At 42.6% G+C, this 23,181-nt stretch overlaps 1 protein-coding gene across 10 annotated transcripts in view; it reads right to left on the bottom strand.

Moving 5' to 3' along the window:
• Positions 1-23,181, bottom strand: part of Ankrd36 (ankyrin repeat domain 36) — a 116,764-nt gene that overhangs the window by 49,394 nt on the left and 44,189 nt on the right. For 8 of the 10 annotated variants that reach the window (XR_005493389.2, XM_008770392.4, XM_039092849.2 and 5 more), the window contains 9 exons: positions 22,620-22,726; positions 21,606-21,664; positions 18,215-18,251; positions 16,598-16,670; positions 10,007-11,095; positions 8,412-8,505; positions 5,586-5,680; positions 2,594-2,953; positions 211-380 (listed from right to left, as the gene is read on the bottom strand). Coding sequence is in view for 9 of the 10 variants with exons in the window: in XM_008770392.4 (XP_008768614.1) it covers positions 211-380; positions 2,594-2,953; positions 5,586-5,680; positions 8,412-8,505; positions 10,007-11,095; positions 16,598-16,670; positions 18,215-18,251; positions 21,606-21,664; positions 22,620-22,726 (2,084 nt within the window). In the remaining variant the exon portion in view is untranslated. The remainder of the gene's footprint in view (positions 1-210; positions 381-2,593; positions 2,954-5,585; positions 5,681-8,411; positions 8,506-10,006; positions 11,096-16,597; positions 16,671-18,214; positions 18,252-21,605; positions 21,665-22,619; positions 22,727-23,181) is intronic. The other 2 variants (XM_063273222.1, NM_001419750.1) reach the window with 1 other exon arrangement.

The following is a 23,181-nucleotide window of genomic DNA, read 5'->3' as shown; positions in this document are numbered from 1 at the left end:
ACCAGGGGGACCATCACCTTGCGTAATCAACTCTTGTTCTTTTTAAAGAAAGTATTTATCAGTTTGCTTGGATTAACAGATATCAACTTACTTATGCCCTTCTGATAACCATGCAGACATTTGAATAGTCCTAGCAGAAGTCTATCGTTTATTATCCCACATTAGGATCAGTGTTGGGAGCAGGACGACTGACTATGTCTACAGCCTTACTTGGGAAGCTCATCTTTCTCTTCAGCAGGAAATAGCTCCCCAGTCTTTCCACCGTTCCTTTTGGAAACCAACTGGTTGTCATTAAACTCAGCGACCGTAAGACACAGGTTCTCTGGTTCCTCTGGTTCCTCTGATTCCACACCCGGCTGCTTTTTGGTTATTTCTTCAACCTTTGATGAAAGTTTGAGGTAAGGGTGAATGTTACTGTTATGTCACTGTTTTTGTCACTTGCCGCCTATTTCTACAACGTGATTTAGTGTGATTTGGGCAGGGCTGGGCAGGGGACACGGGGGTGAAGAGCGGTTACTGCTCTTGTAGGGGTCTTAGACTCACAAAGTTTATAGCTGTAGGCTCAGGGGATCCAACACTCTCTTCTGTCCCACGAGGGCACCTCACACATGTCACACACACACACACACACACACACACACACACACACACACACACACACAGGCAAAATATTCATAAAGTAAAAAATACATTTAAAAAAATTTTGCTTTAATTTTGCTTTGTTTAATTTTGTTTACTACTGAGTATTTTTTATAGTTACCATCACACACACACACACACACACACAGACACACAGACACACACACACACACACACACACACATCTCGTTCTGCAGTCCCTGCTCGTTCTCACTCTGCGCTGGCTGGCAACAGAACCAGATCCGCATGCTCTAACTGCCTCTCAGCCATTTCTCTCACACACTGTCCTCTTTAGCCTGGTGGAATCAAAGTTCCAGAAACATGTAATTTACCAATTAGATTTACTTGTTGAATTCTCAACCCACAATTCACCCACACAATAAATTCATTGCCAATTGAAAAGGATACAAATCGCCCACCTAGACAAGTTAAAATCGATCTAGTTCACCTAAATCTGAACCATCCTCCTCGGTCGACTCCATCCTTCCTAGACTTTTCCCCGCCTACCCTTCCTTCTCATCCAATGATAGGCTACGCCTTATCCTGGACCCGCCTTGCCGCACAATGATGTCCTCCTACAAGCGAGCACACTAGGCACTGCCTGGTCTCAGCTTTACTCTGTCTGTTTTCCCTTCGCCCCTCTACACTTATGCTTTCATTATTTCCCTAGACTTTCGTGAATCTGGATCAAGTATGTTTTTTTAGCAGATGATAAACTCTTGTATGGTATAAAATCGTATGCTCTGAAACCAGCTTTATACCTTCCAGAGATCTGAACGGAAAACGCCAAGTTTGCACACTTCAGAGCACAGTGGCTATGCTGATTTGAATGGAAGTTTTTGTCGAACTTAGAGACGTTTTCATTTCTTCTCACCTACTGCTTTATTCCCATTGAGTAATTCTCCCTTAAGTCAATGAAAGCACATCTCCAAAAGCTGGTGATCAATATCTTAACTCCTTTGTTTATCTTTTTAAAAATGTGTCAAACAAGTACAGTGATATGGGGTAAATTGATTTTCTAGCCCATATGCTACTGGAAAGAAAGACTGGAGTTGCTTAGTGAGAAATCATTCTGAAAATATTTTTCTGAATTTTTACTATTTAGACAGTAGAAACCAGCTCTATCTAGACGCAGCTTTATCCTGGGTAATCCCACTAGAGAGGGAGGCTTTTGGTTGTTTGTGACAGGGTCTGTCTATGTAGTCCTGGCTGCCCTGGAAGTGGAAATATAGATCAGGCTAGCCTCAAACTTGAGATCTGCCCACCTCTGCCTCCCATGTGTAAGCCCTGAATTACCTATATTATTGTATCAATATCTTTAGTTGCAGAAATACTGTGATTAAAAATTGTTATTACATGTATTAATTGGTTGCATATGTGTCTGTGCTGGCACCCAAGCACAGCAGAGGGAGGCCTCTGAGCCCCTGGAGCTGCAGTTACAGACATGTGGGAGCTGGGGATCAAACCTGCATCCTCTAAAAAAGCAGCCAACACTCCTAACCGCTGAGCCATCTCTATAGCCCCTGTACAACGTTATGTATAACTCCGGTCAACTGATTTGTTTCTTTGAAGTATAAAAGCCACGGCCTTTTCGGTTTACTGTCTTGGGCTCTGTCTGATACCTAATTTCCAGTTCCTATTTAGCACCAATGTCAAGCACAGTACCTCCTTACATTTCACTGCTAACACTTCCGGGGGCTTTACGATCGCATCTTGTGAATCACGAGAATCCCCTTATTTGTGTGCAAAGTGTGTTTAGTGTTTGATTTCATTATGTAGCAATGCACACACAAGGATGGCTGCTAAGCTCATGCTCAGACCAAGAGCGGGAAGGAGAAGGAAGACATTTTCTTTTTTTCAAGTTTGAGAAATGTCCACGTCACCTCAGACAGGCAAACCAGACACACCTTCACCTCGCATCAGGCAGAGTCTTTGTTAAGTTACAGGGAATTACCTTGAACTGAATTCTTCTACAGTTACCCGGAAGTGGTTCCTCCACAGGACCGATGTTCTCCAACGCATCCCCAGCCACGTGCTGCAGTTCAGAGCTGCTTTTTGGCTCCCCGTTACTCCCTACCGTGTCTCGGGTGAGAGACTCTCTCCCATGAGCTTTCACTGAAGGGACTTCGGGATGTCCGGGTGCACATTCTCTGTCAAGTTTCTTGTCTATTTCGAGGTCTTCAGACATTCTCTTCAGATGCAAAGGTGGGGTGTGAATTTGCTTGCTGTCCTTCTCAGACAGGAGACAGGTCGGTGTGCTTGGATCCACAGGTGTGTTCTGTGTTTGGGGACACGTCTTGGAGAGGGCTGGATCCTTTGGGGGTCACAGGATATAGATGAGAAAAATGATAAGAAATAAATATATATTTGACATTTAAATTTCTTAATATATGTTTAGATGTCAGAATCACTGGGTAGTAAATTAAAAAAAAAAGATAATTTACCTCAGCAACATGAGAAGAAAAACATGAGCTGGCAAAGTTATGTTAGTCATAACTGTTTGCACAAAACACTTATGTGTTAAATGAATTATTAATCAACCCACTGTGTGTTAATTTACCAACGATGAAATTGTTCATTTTTAATATTACAAATTTGTCCTTATATAAAAATATTTGGCCTGTTGGGCCTCACAGTAAGCCATGCCAGTGAGCTTCAGTCCACTGTCTGATGAGTAACTGGAGAGAGCAAAATCATTAGAGCCAAACCCCAACCTTGCCAGAGCCAGAGCCAAGGCGCTAACAGCAATCACACAAAAACCCATTGCTAAGTTTCAATTGAAACTGCATAGCAATGTACTGTGACATCTATATGGGCTTTGAGTGTTAAGTCTGAATAGACTCTAGCAGCCACAGAAGACAGTAGTTAACAGCATCGGCCATTTTCTAAATATCTAAGCTTGTACCCATAGACAGAAGCCACTCAGCCCTAACCAGAGGAGCCTCCCCTCAGCACAAACAGTGTTGAAGGCAAAGACTCAAGGTTTCCCAAGATGCCGAGGATAAGTGACCGTTGAATGCTCAGCCTTAAACAAGGCATTCATACCACCACCACCCCTGTTAGGTCTCAGGGAACATGGAGGATGAAGGGTTGGAAAGTGTGAGACAGAAGGATCGGGTGAAGGGCTATAAAATGCCATCCTAGACTCAACACACCCTATGCGATCATTAATGGCTACCTGCATTAGATTCACACAAGACTGACCTGTCAATCACAGAAAGGGGAGGGGCACAGGGACCCTACAGTGACTGCTAACTATTGGCTATGGGTAGCTCCTGAGAGAAGGGAAATAGTTGTCGTCAGTGGTGGACCCACAGCCGAGCCCCACACCTACATGTGCTATGAAAGCCTGGTTACACAGACACCGATGGTAAAAACAAAACACAATGAAAGACCTGGCTGTGAGCGAGGTTGTGGGAATGGGGTGGATGGGTGGTCGGGAGATGCGTGAGAGGGGTCAGTATGCACTGTGACTGCTAAGGCTGAGGTAACTGTTTCCTGTCTAGCCTGCCATTTCGTGTATTACTACAGAAACTTTCTCGTATGCTGTTACTAGCGTGTTCTGTGCTCTGGTGTTCTTGGAAACTAATCACAAGAGAAATCAGTAGAACTGCTCTGTACACTTAGACATAGTAAGCCTGGATCCAATCAACCACCCAGCAGCACTTTCTGCACCTGTGTATGAGCTTTCGTGGCTTTTGCTTTTATAAGCTGCCCCTGGGATACCCCAACGTAAGAGAGACACCGGCTCCAGTATAAGAAACCATTTGGAGTAAGACTTCCGTTTTGAGTAGGGGCGGAGTAAAGTTTAAGTTCCCAAGACCTTGCTTGGAACTGACATCTGCTTGTCAAAAAGAGACATGCGTGTGGGTAACTGACATCCTGGTTGGCAAGTTAAGACATGAATGTTAGGCACGGCAAGCCCCTGCCCCAGTTGAATACCCCAGTCAACGTGAGCAGGATAAGTGAACCACGAAGACATGTTTCTAAGGAAGTCCCCATCCCTACATCCCGGTAGGTAGAATAACTTGAACGTTTGTGCATCTTAGTCTTAAAAGCCCTATAGAATCTTAACTCAATGTTGCGGCCAGCCCCTAAGTCCGGTTTGCAGTTCTGACGGATCAGTCTTGGGATGTGGCATTCAATAAACTATCCCTGTTTGACTGAGATCAGTATCTGAGTGGTTTGTGTGGTGATTCCCAGACCCCAACAGTGTGTGAAATTGTCTAAGAGCAGGTTTAATTAAAAATATTCCACCAGTCACGGTGGCACATGCCTTTAATCCTGGCACTCAAGGTGGGCGGATCTCTGAGAGCTCTTTTAGTCTGGTCCACAGAGTGAGTTACAAGACAGCCAGGGCTACACAGAAAAAGGTTGTCTCAAAACACCAAACCAAACCAAGCCAAACCAAATCAACCAACCAACAAATGAAAGCTTTATTAGCACACATCAAGTCATGACATTGACTCTGAACATAGACGGTGACTGCAAAGTCACTTACAGATCACACACTTAACCACAGCTATGGTGTCTCAGGAGCTGTGAGCTTATTTTTATCTCCTGCAATACAGAAGCTGCAGACAACTGGACACCCAAGAGATAGCATTACTCCTTTGAATTCCCTGCTAGTCACTGCAGATGCAATACAACAATTTTAAGCCACAGGAAATGACTCTCCAACAGTGGCCATCACTGTGAGACACACGCAAGTTCAGCTATGCGGGGCTATGGCTCAGGCCTCCCCTCATCCTGCAAGGAAGTTAGATATGCGGAAGCAGGAAAAATACTCAGAACAATGTCTGCTCTCAAGCAATGAACTGACTGACTATAGCTTCGAAGAACACAGTTTGATTACGCGTCAAATAGGATATGAAATTGGTGCTGAAAAGCCAATTGTCCAAGTGCTATTTGGAGAGAAAACATGACTGAGAGATGATCCAACATACCGACAGCTGAGAACTTTCACTGCTGTCAAGATCCTTCTGCTCCAGCTGTGAGGTCCCCTCAGAGTCTGCTTCCGCTGAAACACACATACAGTTCTCTTAAAAAAAAACAAAAAACCCACTCACTTAGAGGTTATAAAGAATAGCGCTTAAAAGTAAATGAAAGGAATAAAACTCTAAAGGGATAAGGGTTATTTTCAATTTCCAAATTAAAAATTTAAATCAAGGTTAATATGTAGGTAGCTTATTCATTAAAAAAATATGGTTATAAGCTAGCTGCTCTACACACACAAAGAGAGAGAGACACACACAGACACACATGTATACGCACATAGACACACACACACAGACACACACACAGACACACGTGTACATGCACATAGACACACATACAGACACACGTGTACACACACAGACACAGACACAGACACAGACACACACACACACACACACACACACACACACACACACACTCTTTGTGTTATTGGGCTTGATAAAGCCTTTGATGAAACCTAAATGGGGAAACCTGAATAGGTCAAACCTGACGACAGTCACTCGAACAGTGGGGAAAAGTGGTTTATGGACTCCCTGATGTTGGAATGGTTCTACAAATCCACACTTGACCCTGTCAACAAGATCCCCAGACGCAAAATGTTAAGACAGGAAAGAGGGAGACACACACAACCACACCACTTTTTTGGACCCATAATACTACTACATTTTACACATCCATTGTTATTAACCACCGAGTCCAAAATTAATAAGATATGTTTATACATTTATGTGTAATACCCTCTTCCTCACGTCAGAAGCATTTTTGTTCATTTTGTAACAAATTCCCTTCTTTGCTGCAGCCCAGGTCCTCAGTGGTGACGGCTCCACAGATAAACTGATGTCCTTCCCATGGGCCCCCTAATATTTTATCAGCAAGTCTACAAGTTGTTTGCTAACATTCAATTTCGGAGGAGATTGCTCAGTTTGTAGAATGCCTGACAAGCAAGCACAAGGACCTGAGGTCAAATCCCGACACCCACTTAAAAGCAGAGTCTGGCTGCTCAAATCTGCGACTATAGCACAGTGGGTGGGGAAGACACAGTCCCTGGAGGAGCCTGCTGGTCAGCCAGGGAAGGTAACTGGTGATGAACTCCAGGTTCAGTGGGGGATGAGGTCTCCATAGATAAAGTAGGGGTGAGGTAGATAAAGAGGGGGGCAGCAGGATGTCAGTGGTCAAGGAATCTCCTGCAGGTGATCCTGGGACTCACATGATACAGGCAAAGAACTAACTCAATGTAAGTCCTCTGACCTCCACATATGTGTCATGGCACATTCCTGTGCAGCCAGCACATTCACATATGTGTGCATACAAGATATGTAGCTCATTAGAGACCACACACACATGTGCACAATATGGTCACCACACGCATGTGTGCACACATGCATTTGTTTTACTTCCTGTTCCTTGGAGTCTTTTTCTTTTTTAATTTCTGAGACAGGGTTTCTCTATGCAGCCCTGGCTGTCTTAGCATTTACTATGTGGGCCAGGCTGGCCTCGAACTCACAGAGATCAGCATGCCTCTGCCTCCTGAGTGCCTGGCTTATTTGATGGATTCATACACGGGGCAGGCACTGAGCCCTCGTGGATGAACACAGCTTTACAGGTGGCGAGGCAGGCCTAAGAGCAGCAGACACATGCTTGTCTAAAGACAAGGGTCTAGGTGGGCAGCGCAGCTGGTCAGAGATCCCAGGCAGCAGGGCAGAGCAAGAAGGGCTAGACAGAGGCAGGAGGAAGCCTTATTTTAAAGCCCTTACATGTGTTTACCACTGGTGTGAAACTCATGTTCTAGAGTGCCCGGTGGCCATTTTCACAGAGTAAATCATAGCAAATTTGTTGAGAGGTTAAGGTGAGGGACCAGTGGAGAGAGGACAGGAGGTAAACATCGGATGACAACTGCGTGTGCTGAGCTGTGCAGTTAGACTGGGTCTCCGAGAAGAACCGCGTAGCTTGACACAGAACCCCACATCCGCTGGCCAGCCTGTGCCAGCTGACTCCAGAGGCCTTGTCTCACACAACAGTCTAAGGAAGAGTTTCTCCTCTCTGTTTTGGACTCTGGCCTCCAGTTGCTCCTTATCAGACAATTCACATTACAATTGCCAAAGCTGTTATGGACTCTGTGATAAGATTTTGAAAGGTCTGTGGTTTGTTGTTTTTTTCCCCTGATTTCTCCATTGCCCATTCCAACTTTCTCTTTTTTAAAACCTTTCAAGTAATGGGAAATAATACTTTCTACAACACTAAACTGTACCCAGGTGGCTGACCAGTCACATTTAAATTTATTTATGATTAAAAATGTAACACAGCTGTGTGTGTGTGTGACCTGGCACTGTAGGTCGTTGGGGGCATCTGACCGGTGAGGAAGAGAGGGCGACAGAACTTGAGTCTACTTGAAACCGGAAGCCATCCATGTTTCCCCCACATTTCTAACCCGTCTCTGACTTTGTGAAGAAACATTCCAACTTCCTGCCCTTTCCTGGACAGAGTAGCCTCCCTCCCTTCATCCATGTTGCCCTATTGGCCTTTCCTTTCTTCCTCCTCTCCTCCCTCCCATTTCCAAGTCCTAACTTTCCTCGGGCCTCAGGATATCTTGACGTGAAACTCAGGAGCATTCAGAGGGGCTCTCCTCTTGTCCCGGAATGACAGACACCTGGGCCCCGCTTTTCCTGTCCCTTCCTTCCTGTGCATTTACTTGGTATTCTTTGGCTGTGGGTCACATGTCTACCACTCGGTTGGTGATTGCTAGTCCCAGCGACTTTCAGGATGCTCGCCCTTACCTGCTGCCTGAACCGTTTCTAGATAATGTCCTTGTTGATCTGTGGCATCAGATATAATCCCCTCGCACTTCTTTAGTAGATTCTCTGAGACACTCTGCAAAAATCAACACCCATAGTTAGTCTGCAAACATTTCCCAAGCATGTCATGAGACGGCATCCAAGGTCTCCCTATTAATCATTTCTTTATTTTTTCACTTTGTCATTTAAAAATCTTGGAAATAAAAATGTCACACACTAAATTAAACAGATCCAAAGACTCTAAAAGTTAATAACTTCTTAATGAGATTCCTATTTCCAAAGCCATTGTTCTGAAATTAAGTAAACATTAAGTTCTTGACCATCTCTGTGGAGGATCTTTTACATAATTTCTAGATCAAGCCAATATCTTTTCTTCATATGGTGACCAATCTTTGTATACAGATTGTAGGGCCCACAGTCATCATACGTTAACCAAAACTGGATGGCATGCCTATGTCAACAAGGAACTACACTTCAGGATGTCTGCCTTTGATTTGTATTTGCACTGAGATTAAATGCATACATAAAACACTTTAAATAAAATTTTATACATATATTGCCGGTACTATAGATGAGGGCAGAAAATCTTCTCTGTCTTTGAGACAGCATCTTTCTGTGTCACTCAGACTGACTTCCAACACAATGTATAGGGTTGGTGCCGTCATCACGTGCACACCCGCCTTGTCCCTACCGAATGCTGGGGTTACTAGCCTGTGCAGCCACACCTAGAAAATACCCGAATGCTTCCCGTGACCCTGCTTTGGTTGTAAAGCTCCATGTTTGCCATGATCATATTTTGGCGAACATAGGCGTGGGATGGTGGGGCCTTCGCTTTGGTAAACAGGAGTTTCGTTGGTCTGGATGTACAGTGGGAAATACTGATGGGAGACGGTTGACTAAAATGTGAAAGTGGTAAGGAAAACACCTAGAGGGCTGGAGGGATGGCTCTACACTCTAGAACACTGGCTGCTCTCCCAGAGGACCCAGGTTCAATTCCCAGCATTCGTGTGGTGACTCACAACCTTCTCTACCTGACAGACATGCATTGCAGGTAAAATACACAATTAGAATAAAGATAAATCTAAAAAAAGGACCACTATACAAATATTAGATCTGCCATGGGGTTATTTCTTCATTACATAAAGACCACACAGCATTTCAAGTCTGGAGAAGGAGGAATGTTAAGAGCAGTCACTTACTAAATGTCTACAAAATGCCAGGCGCTGAACTCACGCCCTTCCTTCCTAGCATCTCAAATGACATACCCGGGGTGGTTTAAGAAGCGGATGTGGGGAGGGGGGGCTGGGGATTTAGCTCAGTGGTAGAGCGCTTACCTAGGAAGCGCAAGGCCCTGGGTTCGGTCCCCAGCTCCGAAAAAAAGAACAAAAACAAAAAAAAAAAAAAAAAAAAAAAGAAGAAGAAGAAGCGGATGTCATGGCATTAAGTTTCTTTGCTTAGGAAATAGAGTGGTCTACGTGGCTAAACGGTCTCATGCATACGTAATTCGATTATATTAGTGAAACATTTTCACTAACGGACAAAAGGCATGCAGCTTATGTCAGCAAAGGAGCGACTACCTCATTTTCAAGGTGTACTTTCTCCCAGGCCAGGATCTCTTCCTCCAATATCCGGAACTCGCTGTCAGAGAGCCTGTTCTGCAGTTCTTCAGCCCCGAAAGCTCTTGCGGTCCGGCCACCAGGGGGCGCATCACTGGTGAGTCCCAAGGTGCATGCAGGGGCTTCGCAATTGCCTTTGCAGGGCAGTGGCTTCGGGGACAAGTCCTGTGTGCCTTGACTTTTCCCGTAAATGTCGCTTACATGAAGGATAGAATCACCCCAACTTTTTATTTCGCTCACGTGACTCCTTTCTTTGGCGTTTGAAAGCCTGCTGGCATCACTGGACTTGTGCATGTGTCCGATATCTAACTGCCCGTCTGTGCGTTTTGGTTTCATACACTTTTGCAACTGGCCCTTGAACTCATGGCCTTCTTGCTTTTCACCCGCACGCACTTCTGGGCATTTACCTCTTACCTTTCTACTTTCAGCATTTTTAGAAGATTTCTCCTTTCTTTTATGAAAAGATTCTTCCAATTCAAACGTGTTATTTTCACAGTCTAATTTATTTTTCATTAAGGAAAACTTAGTAAGTGAATGGCCACTGGATTCCACGATCCGAGAGGATGAGGATGAGGGAGATGGAAAGGCATTTCCAAGGCCACCTTCCTTCTGTCTGGGAAAGGACCGCAGTGCCGCAGAGAACAGCCCTGCAGTCACATCTCTGTCGCCACAATCAAGAGTATTGTAGGCCAGGTTAGTGGGGACCGACTTCAGGTGAGCTTTTCCTGAGACATCAGGCGGTCGCTCTTCCTTGTGGTAAACATTGGCTTTCACACCTTCATAGATCTCACCACCCTTCTGGGTTGGCTTGTTTATGACATGTTGTGCAGTTTGTTTGCCCTCCAGTTTCTCTCCTTCCCTCAACTTTCTCCCAGGCATTTGACCCTTAGCAGATTTTGAAAGTCCAGATGTATCTTCCTCATCAGAAGCAGTGTCCATCTCTGTCTCCTGAGGTCTTTCCTGGAGCTGTGGAGGTGGAAGGCTCAGTTTCTTGTCTTGATGCTGGGATGCTCTGGATGCCAGGGGATGTTTCTCTAACCCGTCCTTGTCCTTAGAAATCATAGGGCATGAACAAACAAACAAAGATTTAATGTGTTCCATATGGCTTTTCATAATATATGTTTAGTTACACAAGAATCATGCAAGCAAAATTAACAAATAAAACTAGTTTGGGCTGGTGAGATGCCTCTGGAGTAAACAAAGGGACTTGCCACCAAATCTCAACACTCTGGGTCCAATCCCCGGGGTCCACATGGTGGAAAGAGATGAGCAACTCCCCCAAGTTGGTCTCTGATCTTATCTTCATGGGGTGCTGAGAGATGGACACGTTTCCACACATACCGTGAATAAATGTAAAACGAAAATCCCTCATCTATCTTAGTCCTCCCAGAAGAGTCCACGACCCAGAAGACTTAACACTCTCACTTACTTAGACTGACCCTCACGTGTGTTAGATAATACAAGAACATAAGCTTCACAATTCTTTAAAGACTGGTGTCTATTGACATTTAGTCTCTGATAATTAGTAATTGGATAGTAGATGAACTAAGATTGTTTACTTCCATAATGGTGGCTCCATGTGTGTAAAACCAAGAAGATTCTAACGTTATGTTTGAATAGCCTGCAACTGTGATGGTTTTCTAAGTCTTCCCGGCTGACATACAGCTTCACCAAGTATAGCAAGCTTTACTAAGAACACGGGCACAGGAACCCTCATTTATCCAGGATCTGAAGCATGCAGATCCTTCTCGGTTGAGAAGAAAATTACTTTGGAGGTGGTCGTAGAGATCACAGGAGTCCTGATGGCTGTGCACAGCTGAGTGGCACCGGATGTGTGTTAGGTTTGGGGTTAGGTCCTCTGTCTACAAATACTGTTGGTGTTAAGTCAACATTGGTTTCTGGTTGTTCCACTTCTAGGGATATTATAAAAAGTAAGTAGTCATTTTCCAGAGGTAATTTTGGATACAGTACTTACAAATCTATCCATATGATTCTTTGGTAACAGGTAACTCATTTTAGAAAAACACCTACACTGTGATTTTGTTAATTGAACATGTATCCATCACAGGCATATAATTATCAGCAAAAGGTCAATTAAAAGGATTCAATGAAAAATGTACATTTTTAAAGGAATGTAGAAACTTACATTTAATTTTCTTATTTAATGTATAGAAATAAAGATTTCTCACTGGGTGTATCTTGTGAGTCAGTGGGAAGGGTCTTGTTTGGCAAACCCAAGGACCTGAGTTTGATTCTCCCAACACAGAAAGAAAAGGAGGAAGATGAGGAAAGGAACAGATAAAAAGGCAAAAGCAGAGAATACAAACCTGTGTCTATAACCAAACCTTTAATGAAAGGTTCAAATGAAATAATTTTGTATCTTTCTGGATTATAGATTTAGGCATTTCATTATTTATTTTTTAATTAAAAATCTTATACAATATATTTTGATCATGTTTCCCCCTCTTCCAACTCCTCCTAGACGTTCCCTACCCATCCAACTTTATATTCTCTCTTTTTTAAAGAAACAAAAACTAAACCCCAAAAAGCTCCACAAAAAATAAAATAAAATAAAATAAAACAAACAACAACAACAACAACAAAAACAGAAACATACAAAGGACCAATAAGGTAAAAGATGCCAAATCAAAGAAAAACTCCACAAAATACCACTGAGTTCACCTTGTATTGGCCAACCACCTCCTGGGCCTGGGGCCTGCCCTGGAGTGTTGTTGGCATACCTAGTGACACTCCATTGAAGAAAACTAATTTTTCTTTTGCAATTGAGTATCAACTGCAAATAGCTTCTTGATTAGGAGAGGGACCCACTTCTCATTCCCCCTTTCAGTACTAGGACCCTGTCCGGCTTGAACCTGTGCAGTCCCTGTGCTTCTGCCTCAGTCTCCTTGAGTTCATTCTGCACCATTCCTCTGTATATGGAAGACAGTTTCCTTGGAGTCATCCATCAATGCTTCTTGAACCTTGACATTTACTTGATTCTTGGGTCCATTTGCTTGAAAGACCTTTTTCTATCTTTTTACCCTGCATTGTTATCTATCCTTGTTGATGAGGTGTGTTTCTTGGATGCAGCAGAAAGGTGAATCCTATTTTCTAATTTAATCTGTTAGTTTGTGTCCATTTGGGGGTGGCATTGAGACCATTAATATCAAAAGTTATTAATGGACATTATTTACTAATTCCTGCTTTTTTATTGTGTGAGTTTCCCCCTCCCTTTTGATTTACTGGCTTAGAATTATTTATTCCTTTTGCTTTCTTGCGTGTGAGTAACCTCTTCAGACTGATGTTTTCCTTCTAGTGCTTCCTATAAAACTGGATTCGTAGAAACTATTGTGGGTTTTATTGTAGAATGTTTTTCTTTCTCTATCAATTGTGATAGTTTTGCTGGGTATAGTATTCTGGGCTGGCATTTGTAGTCTCTTTAAGTTTGTACAGCATTTATTCAGGCTCTTCTGGCTTTCAAAGTTTCCACTGAGAAGTCAGGTGCTATTCTAATGAGCCTGTCTTTGTATGTGCCTTTCTTTAGTGTGCCTGTCTGTATGTTACTGGCTTCTGGAGGAGGCATACTATCTTTATCATGTTGTGTTTTTGTTGTGGGATCTAAGCATCTGGGGTTGTGATTTTTGAGATGTTTCTTGGTACAGATGCCTGGTCTCATTTTTGTTGGTTGGATGTTTGGCTCACTGGTTGCTGTTGTGTGGGATCTCTGGTGGAAAGTGTCATGCTCTGTGTTGGTGGGTGATATAAAGACATGGAGATGAGCAAGAGGAACAGGCTGAGAGGAGCAGAACGAGTTAGGGGGATACTGGATCTATACCAAGAGAGTTAGGTCTATACCAAGAGGTAGAGTCCCCAGGGAATGGAAATAGGATTGAAGGAGGAGGATTTCTGCTATAGCAGATCTATGATTATTAAGTTTGGAGAGAAGATAATGGAAGAGTTAGAAGGAGTCTGGGTCTGCCAATTTGTGTATTTTAAAATACCAGTATGATTTTAGAAATGTAAAACCTTATTATAGAATCATCCTGATTTTCCTAATTCTGTATCCTAACTTTTTCCATAGCATAGCATGTAAAATGTTATGGAAAAGCCAATAAAATCACAAATCTATTACTATTCAAATATCAGATTTATAAAGATTTATAACCCCTCAAACACTTTTTAGATACTGTTCAGAGTTTGGAAGTTTGGACCCGGTTACTGACATGCACTGAGGAGTTACATGCTAAGCCATGGCACTCACAGCTGCTAAATCTCTACATATGGACTCTTCTGGGAGGAATACACTCCCGAGGTTTCCTCAGTTTCAAAGTTGAAAATGTTCTGTTGACATTTAACTGTCAGGGCTGGGGCGGGGGTGACCGTGTGGCAGAGCACTAATTTCATACACTTGGACCTAGGTTCAAACAGCACAATTAAGAGGGGGAAAAGCAGTAAATAATAATGTCAGTCAAACTTCCTGAGAGTGCTCCCAAGTGAGTAGGTTAGAAGGGATACTTGAAGATGCTGACTGGTGTTGTCCAGTTGCTCATCTTGCTTTCCTTCTTTGATGACAAGAACTGGATCTTAGAACACACCACTACTGTCACGTTGCTCACTGGACATGGCCACATGTGTTGCTATAACGTGGTGACATAATTATGGACAACAAATTCACACTGCACACACGACATTACAGCGTCTGTTTTCGAAGCATCCCAGATGAAGAGTCTTTCCTAGTGCCGAGAGTGTGGCTCAGTAGCTGGACTCCTACCACACGTATGGCACTCAGTTTGATAACCAATGCCTCCATGGTAGGATGCATGAATACAGCGGACTCCTTCATCACTGCTGCAAATAATACTTATATACAAATGATTTTCTAAAAGTACCGTAGTAAGGGCTGGAGAGATGGCTTGCCAGTTAAGAGCACTGGTTGTTCTTCTAGGGGTGGCTTCTCAGCACCCGCACCAGGTGGTTCACACAACCCACACACAACTGCTTAACTCCAGCTCCAGAGGATCCACTTCTCTCACCTCCATGGGCAAGAGCACACAGATGCATGGGCACACGCACACATTCACACACACACACACACACTCATTCACACACACTCACTCGCGCGCACACACACTCACACACACATATACAAACACACACTCACTCACTCACACACACATACACAAACACACACACACTCACACACACACTCACACACATTCGCTCACACACTCGCTCACACACACACAAACACACACACTCACACACACACTCATTCACACACACTCACACACACATTCACTCACACACTCACATACACATTCACTCACACACACTCGCTCACACACTCAAACACAAAAACACACACAAACACACACACACTTGCAGATACACACACTCACACACACAAACACACACTCACACACACACTCACATACACATTCACTCACACACACTCGCTCACACACACTCACACACACAAACACACACACACTTGCAGATACACACACTCACACACACAAACACACACACAAACACACACACACTTGCAGATACACACACTCACATGCACATACACTCACACACACATACACTCACACACACACATGCGCACACACACTCATGCGCACACACCCACTCACACACACAAACACACGCACTCATGCACACGCACATGCACACACAATACACAAACACACACACAATAATGACAAATATTTGTACCTCTATGTTAATAAATAAATCATTAAATGAGTAAACATTTACATATTTCTGCTAGCTAGTTAGAACTATGAAACACCAGGAAAATCCCGTTACTATTAAGTGACTATATTAAAATTTTAAATTTATGTTATGTGTTTAAATATTTTACTCCCATGCATGCCTGAGCACCATATACATACCTGATACCTGTAGAAGTCAGAAAAGGCATCTGATGCCCTGGAACTGGGGTTACAGATGGTCGTGAGCCACCATGTGGTGCTAGGAACCAAATCTGGGTTCTCTGCAAAAGCAGAGTGTGCTCTTTTTTTTTTTTTTTTTTTTTTTGGTTCTTTTTTTCGGAGCTGAGGACCGAACCCAGGGCCTTGCGCTTCCTAGGCCAGCGCTCTACCACTGAGCTAAATCCCCAGCCCCAGAGTGTGCTCTTGACCACTGAGCAAACCCTCCAGCCTGTGACTAGATTTTTTTGTAGTCATGAGTTTAATAAAAGTTGTATTGGTATCATTTAAAAAACGACACAAAGGTATATTTGTTCCACAGATCCTCCCCCAAATTTTAATTTTACTTTATCATGAGGAACGTTTGCTGAATTTAAGATTCATATCATTTTGTTTTTCTCTTATCACTTCTTCACTCAAGCCTTGCTGTCCAAGAATACTGTCCCTTTGTGAGGGACCCAAGAACAAACCTACTGACTAATTCTAACTGTGTAGAATGTTTTCTCTGATCAGCATTCAGTACAAAGGGATAATAAGTAGATTATTTTTGAATTAAGAACAAATGCTAAAAAACAATCCATACTCAGAACAAGATCAACTTCTCAAAGAATTTTACCTTTGCATCCAACTTAAATTCATCCTTTCTTGTTGTGGGCTCAGAGTCACTAATATCAGGGTTGGTGGAGAACCTTGAGAACAAAAATGTATAAAAATGGGTGAGTTCTGTTCTTTAAAAACCCTCTCAATTCATATGGAATTATGTTGAGCACACTGAGACTGTGCTATATAGAAAATCTACTTTTTTACATTGAGGTTCAATAAATTCATTTTACACTGTAAATATTTTGTTTATTTTTCTCAAAGAGAACCTGGCAATGCTTTTGTACTGGTCTTTTGAGACCATTTATAATTCTAAATGTTTATAAAATATAACACTCTTTTAGTCCATTTAAAGCTAAACACATACAAAAGCATTTCTCTTTAATAAATGCACAGGTTAAAAACAATCCATTTGTGGTTTTAATAATACCTGAGAATGCTATACTAATAGCATTATAATGAAATAACCATGAGTATATTATTACAATGAAAGTCAAAGATGGTTTGTTATGAAATGTAAAAGATAGAAATGACATAGTTAGGAATTTGAGAAGTGTTACTGAGTGCAGGAGACTATATCAAACTTAATAATAAATATGTCCTAAACTCCTGTATCATCATGATCATGTTGCTATAGACTCCAAATATTCTAAAACCATCAGTGTTACCAAAAGCACATCTGAGCATCTAAAACCTCCCTCTTCTCTGTAACACCATTCTTAGAAACTACCATGGATCTGCTGTTTAATTCATCTTTGATGGATTTCAAAATTTCACATACTTCACGGATAAACAAACAATAAGTAAAATCCACAGGTCTTCGGTGTAAGGAACACGAGGTTGGATTTCATTCCTGCCGCTCAGGGAGTTTCTAAAGTCCCGTCCCTGTGTGGACTTTCAATAGGGTCCACACAAGCAAAGGAATGATGGTAAAACCATGCAGGAAGACGACAGCAGCACAACTGTGTCCACTGATGACGAGAATGCAATAGAAAGTGAATTTTAAGGAAGTATAACGGTAGTAGTTCAAGGGGGAAATGAATAAGGGAATCAGTAACTCCAGCAATGATGGGAATAGCTTTTGGACATACTCAAATATGGTTAGTTTAACAATGTATACATATAGACATGGTTTACTTCCAGAGAAACAATTCCTCCACAGAAGTTGCATGATTTTGTTCTGATAGCCACAGGCTTGAGATCTACTCTGAAACTTTCCCTGACGGAAGCAGGCCTTGGTTATGACTGCAGCTATAAGGTTTTTAAGAGCATGGTTATGGTACCACCAAGCTTGTTGGGAACACTCTGTACAAGAGCTCACACATGGCTGGACTTCATGAACTGATGCTATTGGTTGGTTTTATCTCTTATACAGAAGAGCAGGAAAAGGCAGTGAGAAAGTGTGCAGTCTAACGCCCTGGATCAGCTTCCGGGCAACTGTGGGATTATGAGCCCCCTCAGGGAAAGCCACCTAGCTGAGGAAAATGGGTTATGACAGACAGCGTGCACACTCTGCACACAAGTTGTGATGACCACGAAACAGCTGGTGTCAAGTACATCATGCGAGCCAGAGAACACTACTGAATACCAGTTTTCTTTTTTTCTCTAATTAAATTCATTTCTAAAATCCTACCTTAGCATTGAATAGGACTCAGCACTTTCAGCCGCTTCTAAAGGTAAAGGAAAAATATGTTAATCAGCCACATGAAATAATAGGAAAGAAAGCTGGAGGTGGTGGCGCACGCTTTTAATCCCAGCACTCAGGAGGCAGAGGCAGGTGGGTCTCTGTGAATTCCAAGGCCAGCCTGGTCTACAGAGTGAGTTCCAGGACAGCCAAGGCTACACAGACAAACTCTGTTTTGAAAAACAGGTATATATACATATATACATGCATATATATTATATATATAACATATTAAAATGACGATTGTTTGGTGGTATAAATAAATTTGGACCCTTGCATCAAGAGGATTCCAATGATGGGCAATCCACTCTTCAAAAACTCATACTTTTACTAGTTTGTGTACTTCAAATCGAAAGAGAAAGGAACTTGTCAAAGTTTAATACGTAAATATAAACTCCCATGCTCAATAGCCAGACTGTAACTGAACACCATCAGACTGGCAGAAAATGACCTCATTAGCAGATTCAGTATGAGAGGCTGTTGGTGTCAAACAAAAACAGGCAGTGTGCCTCTTCAGGGCTAATGGCAGGAGAAGCACAGCTTAGAGCGTGCAATTACTTTTTACTTTAAGCTATTTTTCACTTTTAAGTGTGTAAGTATTTGCTCACATGCGAGTCTGTATACCGCCTGTAGGTCTGGTTCTTACAGAGGCCAGAAGAGGGCACTGGGTGCCCTGGGACTTGAATTACAGATGATCTTTGAACCATCACCAGAATGATGAGAATTGAACCCAGGTCCTCTGGAAGAGTGGTCATGACTGAGCCACCTCTCCTCTCTGTGAACTTGTTTTGTTAGGGACACAGCACAGCTTCTGGGGAGTTTGAGGAAACTGCTCAGCATTGGATAAATCCTGCCAAAAGCAGCATCAGTGAACGACCGTGGTCCTTTGAAGCTTGGCAAAACCTAATGGGCGGAGGAGGCCTGTGCTGGCTACACTTATGTCCACTGGACACCCAAACTGGAGTTATCTGAAAGGAGGGAACCTCAAGTAAGAAAATGCCTCCATGAGATCCAGCTGTAAGGCATTTTCTCTTTAGTGACTGATGGGGGACAGCCAAGCCGGTTGGGGGTGGATCCATCCCTGGAATAGTGGTCCTGGGTCCTGTAAGCTGAGGAAGCCGTGTGAAGCAAGCCAGTGAGCAGCATCCCTCTGTGACCCCTGCTTCAGCTCTTGCCCCTAGGTTTCTGTCCTGTGTGAGTTCCCTCAGTGATGCACACAGATGTGGAAGGGTAAGCTGAATAAGCCATTTCCTCCCCAACTTGCCTATTGGACATGGTATTTCATGGCAGCAATTGAAACCCTCGCTGAGACAAGGAGCAAGGATCTTTTTCAGTTTCCAGATTTCAGCGGAAGAAGAGAGACATCAGAAACTTGCTCTTACTAGGAAGAGCTAATAACAACTCTCAGTTCTAGCTATGTTCTCTATCTTGTACTTTGTCTCCCATGGAGCTATTCTCCCATTCAAGATAAGCTTCAAATGCGGGAAGAGAAAGTTGCTATCTGATATATGACAACTATGGAAATGAAATTGTGATCTCATTTAAGCTTCAGAATGGGCCAGGAGGGGGCTCTGTATAAAGAAAACATTCTTTAAATCATCTTAAGGATGAAAAATAAGTATTAGAACTCTCTCAGGTATTTCTCAGGACAATCTACTATACTCATAGAAAAGTAAGGTAATAGATGTAGCTGTGTGTGTGTGTGTGTGCGTGTCTGTGTGTGTACCTGTGTGTATATGTGTGTGCCTGTGTGTGTGTGTGTGTGCGCGCACGTGCGTGTGCGCATGCGTGCGTGCATGTGCACACACCATAAATATGGCTTCCCTTGAGTGTTGGCAACTGTGGCAGTTTGAATAAGAATGCCCCCTACAAGCTCATATGTTTGAATACTTGTTCCCCAGTTGGTGGAACTGTATGGGAAGGATTAGGAGGTGTGGCCTTGGGGGAGATGTGTCACTTGGGACAGGATTTGAGGTTTCAAAATCCCATGCCATTCCTAGTTAGTTCTTTCTGCCTCATGCTTGTGAATAAAGGCGTAAGCTCTCAGCTGACGTTCCAGTACCACGTCTCCCTGACTGTTCCCATGTTCTCTGCTATGATGGTTAGAGACTCCAACTCTCTGAAGCTGTAAACCCCAAATAATTTTTTCTTCTCTAAGTTGCCTTGGCCGTTTTGTCCCGTCACATCAATAAAAACTAAGAAGTGTTAGGCCCAAGGCCCATCAGTAGGAATTAAAACAAATATGTTAAAATGTAAAGATTTCCTAAAGAATCTTCGCTAGGTTATAAACTTAGACTGTGTTCATGTTTGTCCCTTGTATTCTTTCAGGTATAACAGAGTTAACAGAGTGTCTCTTTTTCAGACTTGTCCTAATGAGTGTCAGTTATCAACTTGATACAACCTAGACACTCATAAATGAGTCTCAATTGAGGAATTGCCTACATCACATTGGCCTGTGGCCATGTATGACAGAAACTGTCTTGATTGATGATTGACTTGGGAGGACCCAGCCCACCGTGGGTGGCTTCATCCCTAGGAAAGTGGGCGTGGGCTGTATAAGAATACTAGCCTAGCATGAGCCAGTGAGTGAACCAGTGACCAGTGTTCCTCTATCGTTTCTACTTGAGTTCCTGCTGTGACTTCCTCAGCAATGGCCTGAACTTCAATAGTGTAAGCCAAAGCAGCCCGTTTTTCCCTCTAAGTTGCCCTTGTCAGACTTGCTCTATTATCACAGCGACAGAAAAGCAAACTGAAACAGGACTCTATTCTAATTTCCAAGATAGGTATAAAAGTCATTGTGATGACCATTCTATAAAGTATTAATTGTTAAGAATGTATCCTCCCATTTTTGCAAGTGTGTGTCTGAATGTAATTGAGCAGGACAGCCATGTTTCTCGTGGGTAGTACAGCATAATACCATTCTCCTGGGCCATTCTTATTCCACTGCAAACCCCCAAAGAAACAAATACAGTTCTTTGTACAGAAGAAAACCATCCCATCAAAACTTACACCCATAAATAGTAATAAAAGAAACTATAGAAGACAGAGATATGTTTTGGTGAGAACGCACTTATCCAGAATCTGGGAAGCTCTAGGTTCAATCCCAAGAACACGAAAGGAAAATGATTTTTTTTTCAAGTCACACTGTTTGAGAAAGCAAAATATACTAAATGATGAACTCATTAAACAACTCAGATTCTAGACAAATAATTTAAAAATATAAAATCACTTCATATGTTCACTTTGTAAACACCACTGTCATGACTTAACTTACTTAATTCTTGCTCTTTTTTTTAATAAAAGAAAAATTATCTAGAATAATTCCTAATCCAGGTCTTACCTAGATTGTGGTCTTGGCAAATTTCAAGTCCCTTTTCTTCAACTTTTAAAACACCTTGTCTTTTTCCACAAATGAGAAAAATGAGAAGCATTAACTACTCTTTTAATGTAAGTATAAAAACATTTAACAAAGACTTTAAATTCTTTAAAGAATGTTCATTAAATACAAGAGAAGTTGCCACCTAGACTTCAAATGTACAAGCTCTTCAGGTTTGGATGGTGTTTGCAATTAAACAAACACATAAAGATGAGATTAAAACAAGATTAAAAATGATACAGCCATAAATCGATATCTCAAGGTCACGCATCTAGCAAGTATGAAACCTAGGAACTCAGTGCACTCTTGTGTGGGGCTCAAACCTGCTGTGTTCTTGTTGCCATCCACATACTGCCTCTGTTCACTGAAGAATGCCTAGTGCAAATAAAGACAGGTAACCCCAGCTTCCTTTGCTCACTACACATACAGTCTAAGACACTATAAACAATGCAAAAAGACCGAAATGGATTCTGGTAATCACAATCAGTGATCACTCAGAGATGCCATCAGGTGACTGCTCCTTGGAGACAGCAATCTGACGCACCGTCACCCAGATGAGAGAGTGATTTTCAATTCCCATTGTGTGTAACAACGCGCTCTCGTAAGATGTGTGCATCAGAACGCAGGGATGGAAACGGAAATAAGACATGAACCCAATGTTGCGTAAATATGCATGAGCCTCTATTTTACAAAATTAGTAAAACTAATGCAGACTCCTTCAGCACCACGTGACGTGAGACCAGCTTGCGAATGAGGAGAGCTGTGCATCAGGAAGTGGAATATCAGTCCTCTTCAATACAGCCCTTTGTGCCCGTGTTCAGGTATGAACTGCTCAAGCTTTGTCCTGATAATTACATCTCATAAACTAGAAATGAAGTCTGTCCCTGTCTGTTTAGTTCTTCGGATCGCAGGGCTGACTGTGATCAGTCCAGGGTGCCAGAAAGGCTGTTACGTAGAGAAAGGAGGAAACAGGGGCACCTGTCCAGCTGGACATCTGTCTGGAACTTGGCAGCTTCAATTAATGGAAATTCTGTCATCTGTGGTTTGTTTTCCTCCAGAGGGGCTAAAAGTGACACCAGTTCATCCTGTACAAACAAAACAATAACTCAGTGACTCACAAAATGATGCACATTTGACATAATTAAAATCCTCCTGGGGTTGGGGATTTGGCTCAGTGGTAGAGCGCTTGCCTAGGAAGCACAAGGTCCTGGGTTTGGTCCCCAGCCCCGAAAAAAAGAAAAAAAAAAAGAAAAGAAAAGAAAAGAAAAGAAAAGAAAAATCCTCCTTACATACTCTGTGGATGTGATAGTGTAAGGCAGGCAAGAAATAAATGGTGTCTTTCCCCTGCACTGGGCCTTCACATTGATGTTTCTTCCCTGTGGAAATGCTGTCGGGCCATCACACCAGCTACCCTCAAAACTCAGTTCCATCAAGGGGCATCAGAATGAGAAAAAATGGGCTGTATCTTAACCACAGAGAATGTCACAAGTCACCCAGTGAAAGGAGAGAAAAGCAAGGATTGATGGCGAAGCTGAACACT

The sequence above is a fragment of the Rattus norvegicus genome, chromosome 14, assembly GCF_036323735.1.
Source record: "Rattus norvegicus strain BN/NHsdMcwi chromosome 14, GRCr8, whole genome shotgun sequence".
NCBI lineage: Eukaryota > Metazoa > Chordata > Mammalia > Rodentia > Muridae > Rattus > Rattus norvegicus.
This window is presented reverse-complemented; position numbering and strand designations above follow the sequence as displayed.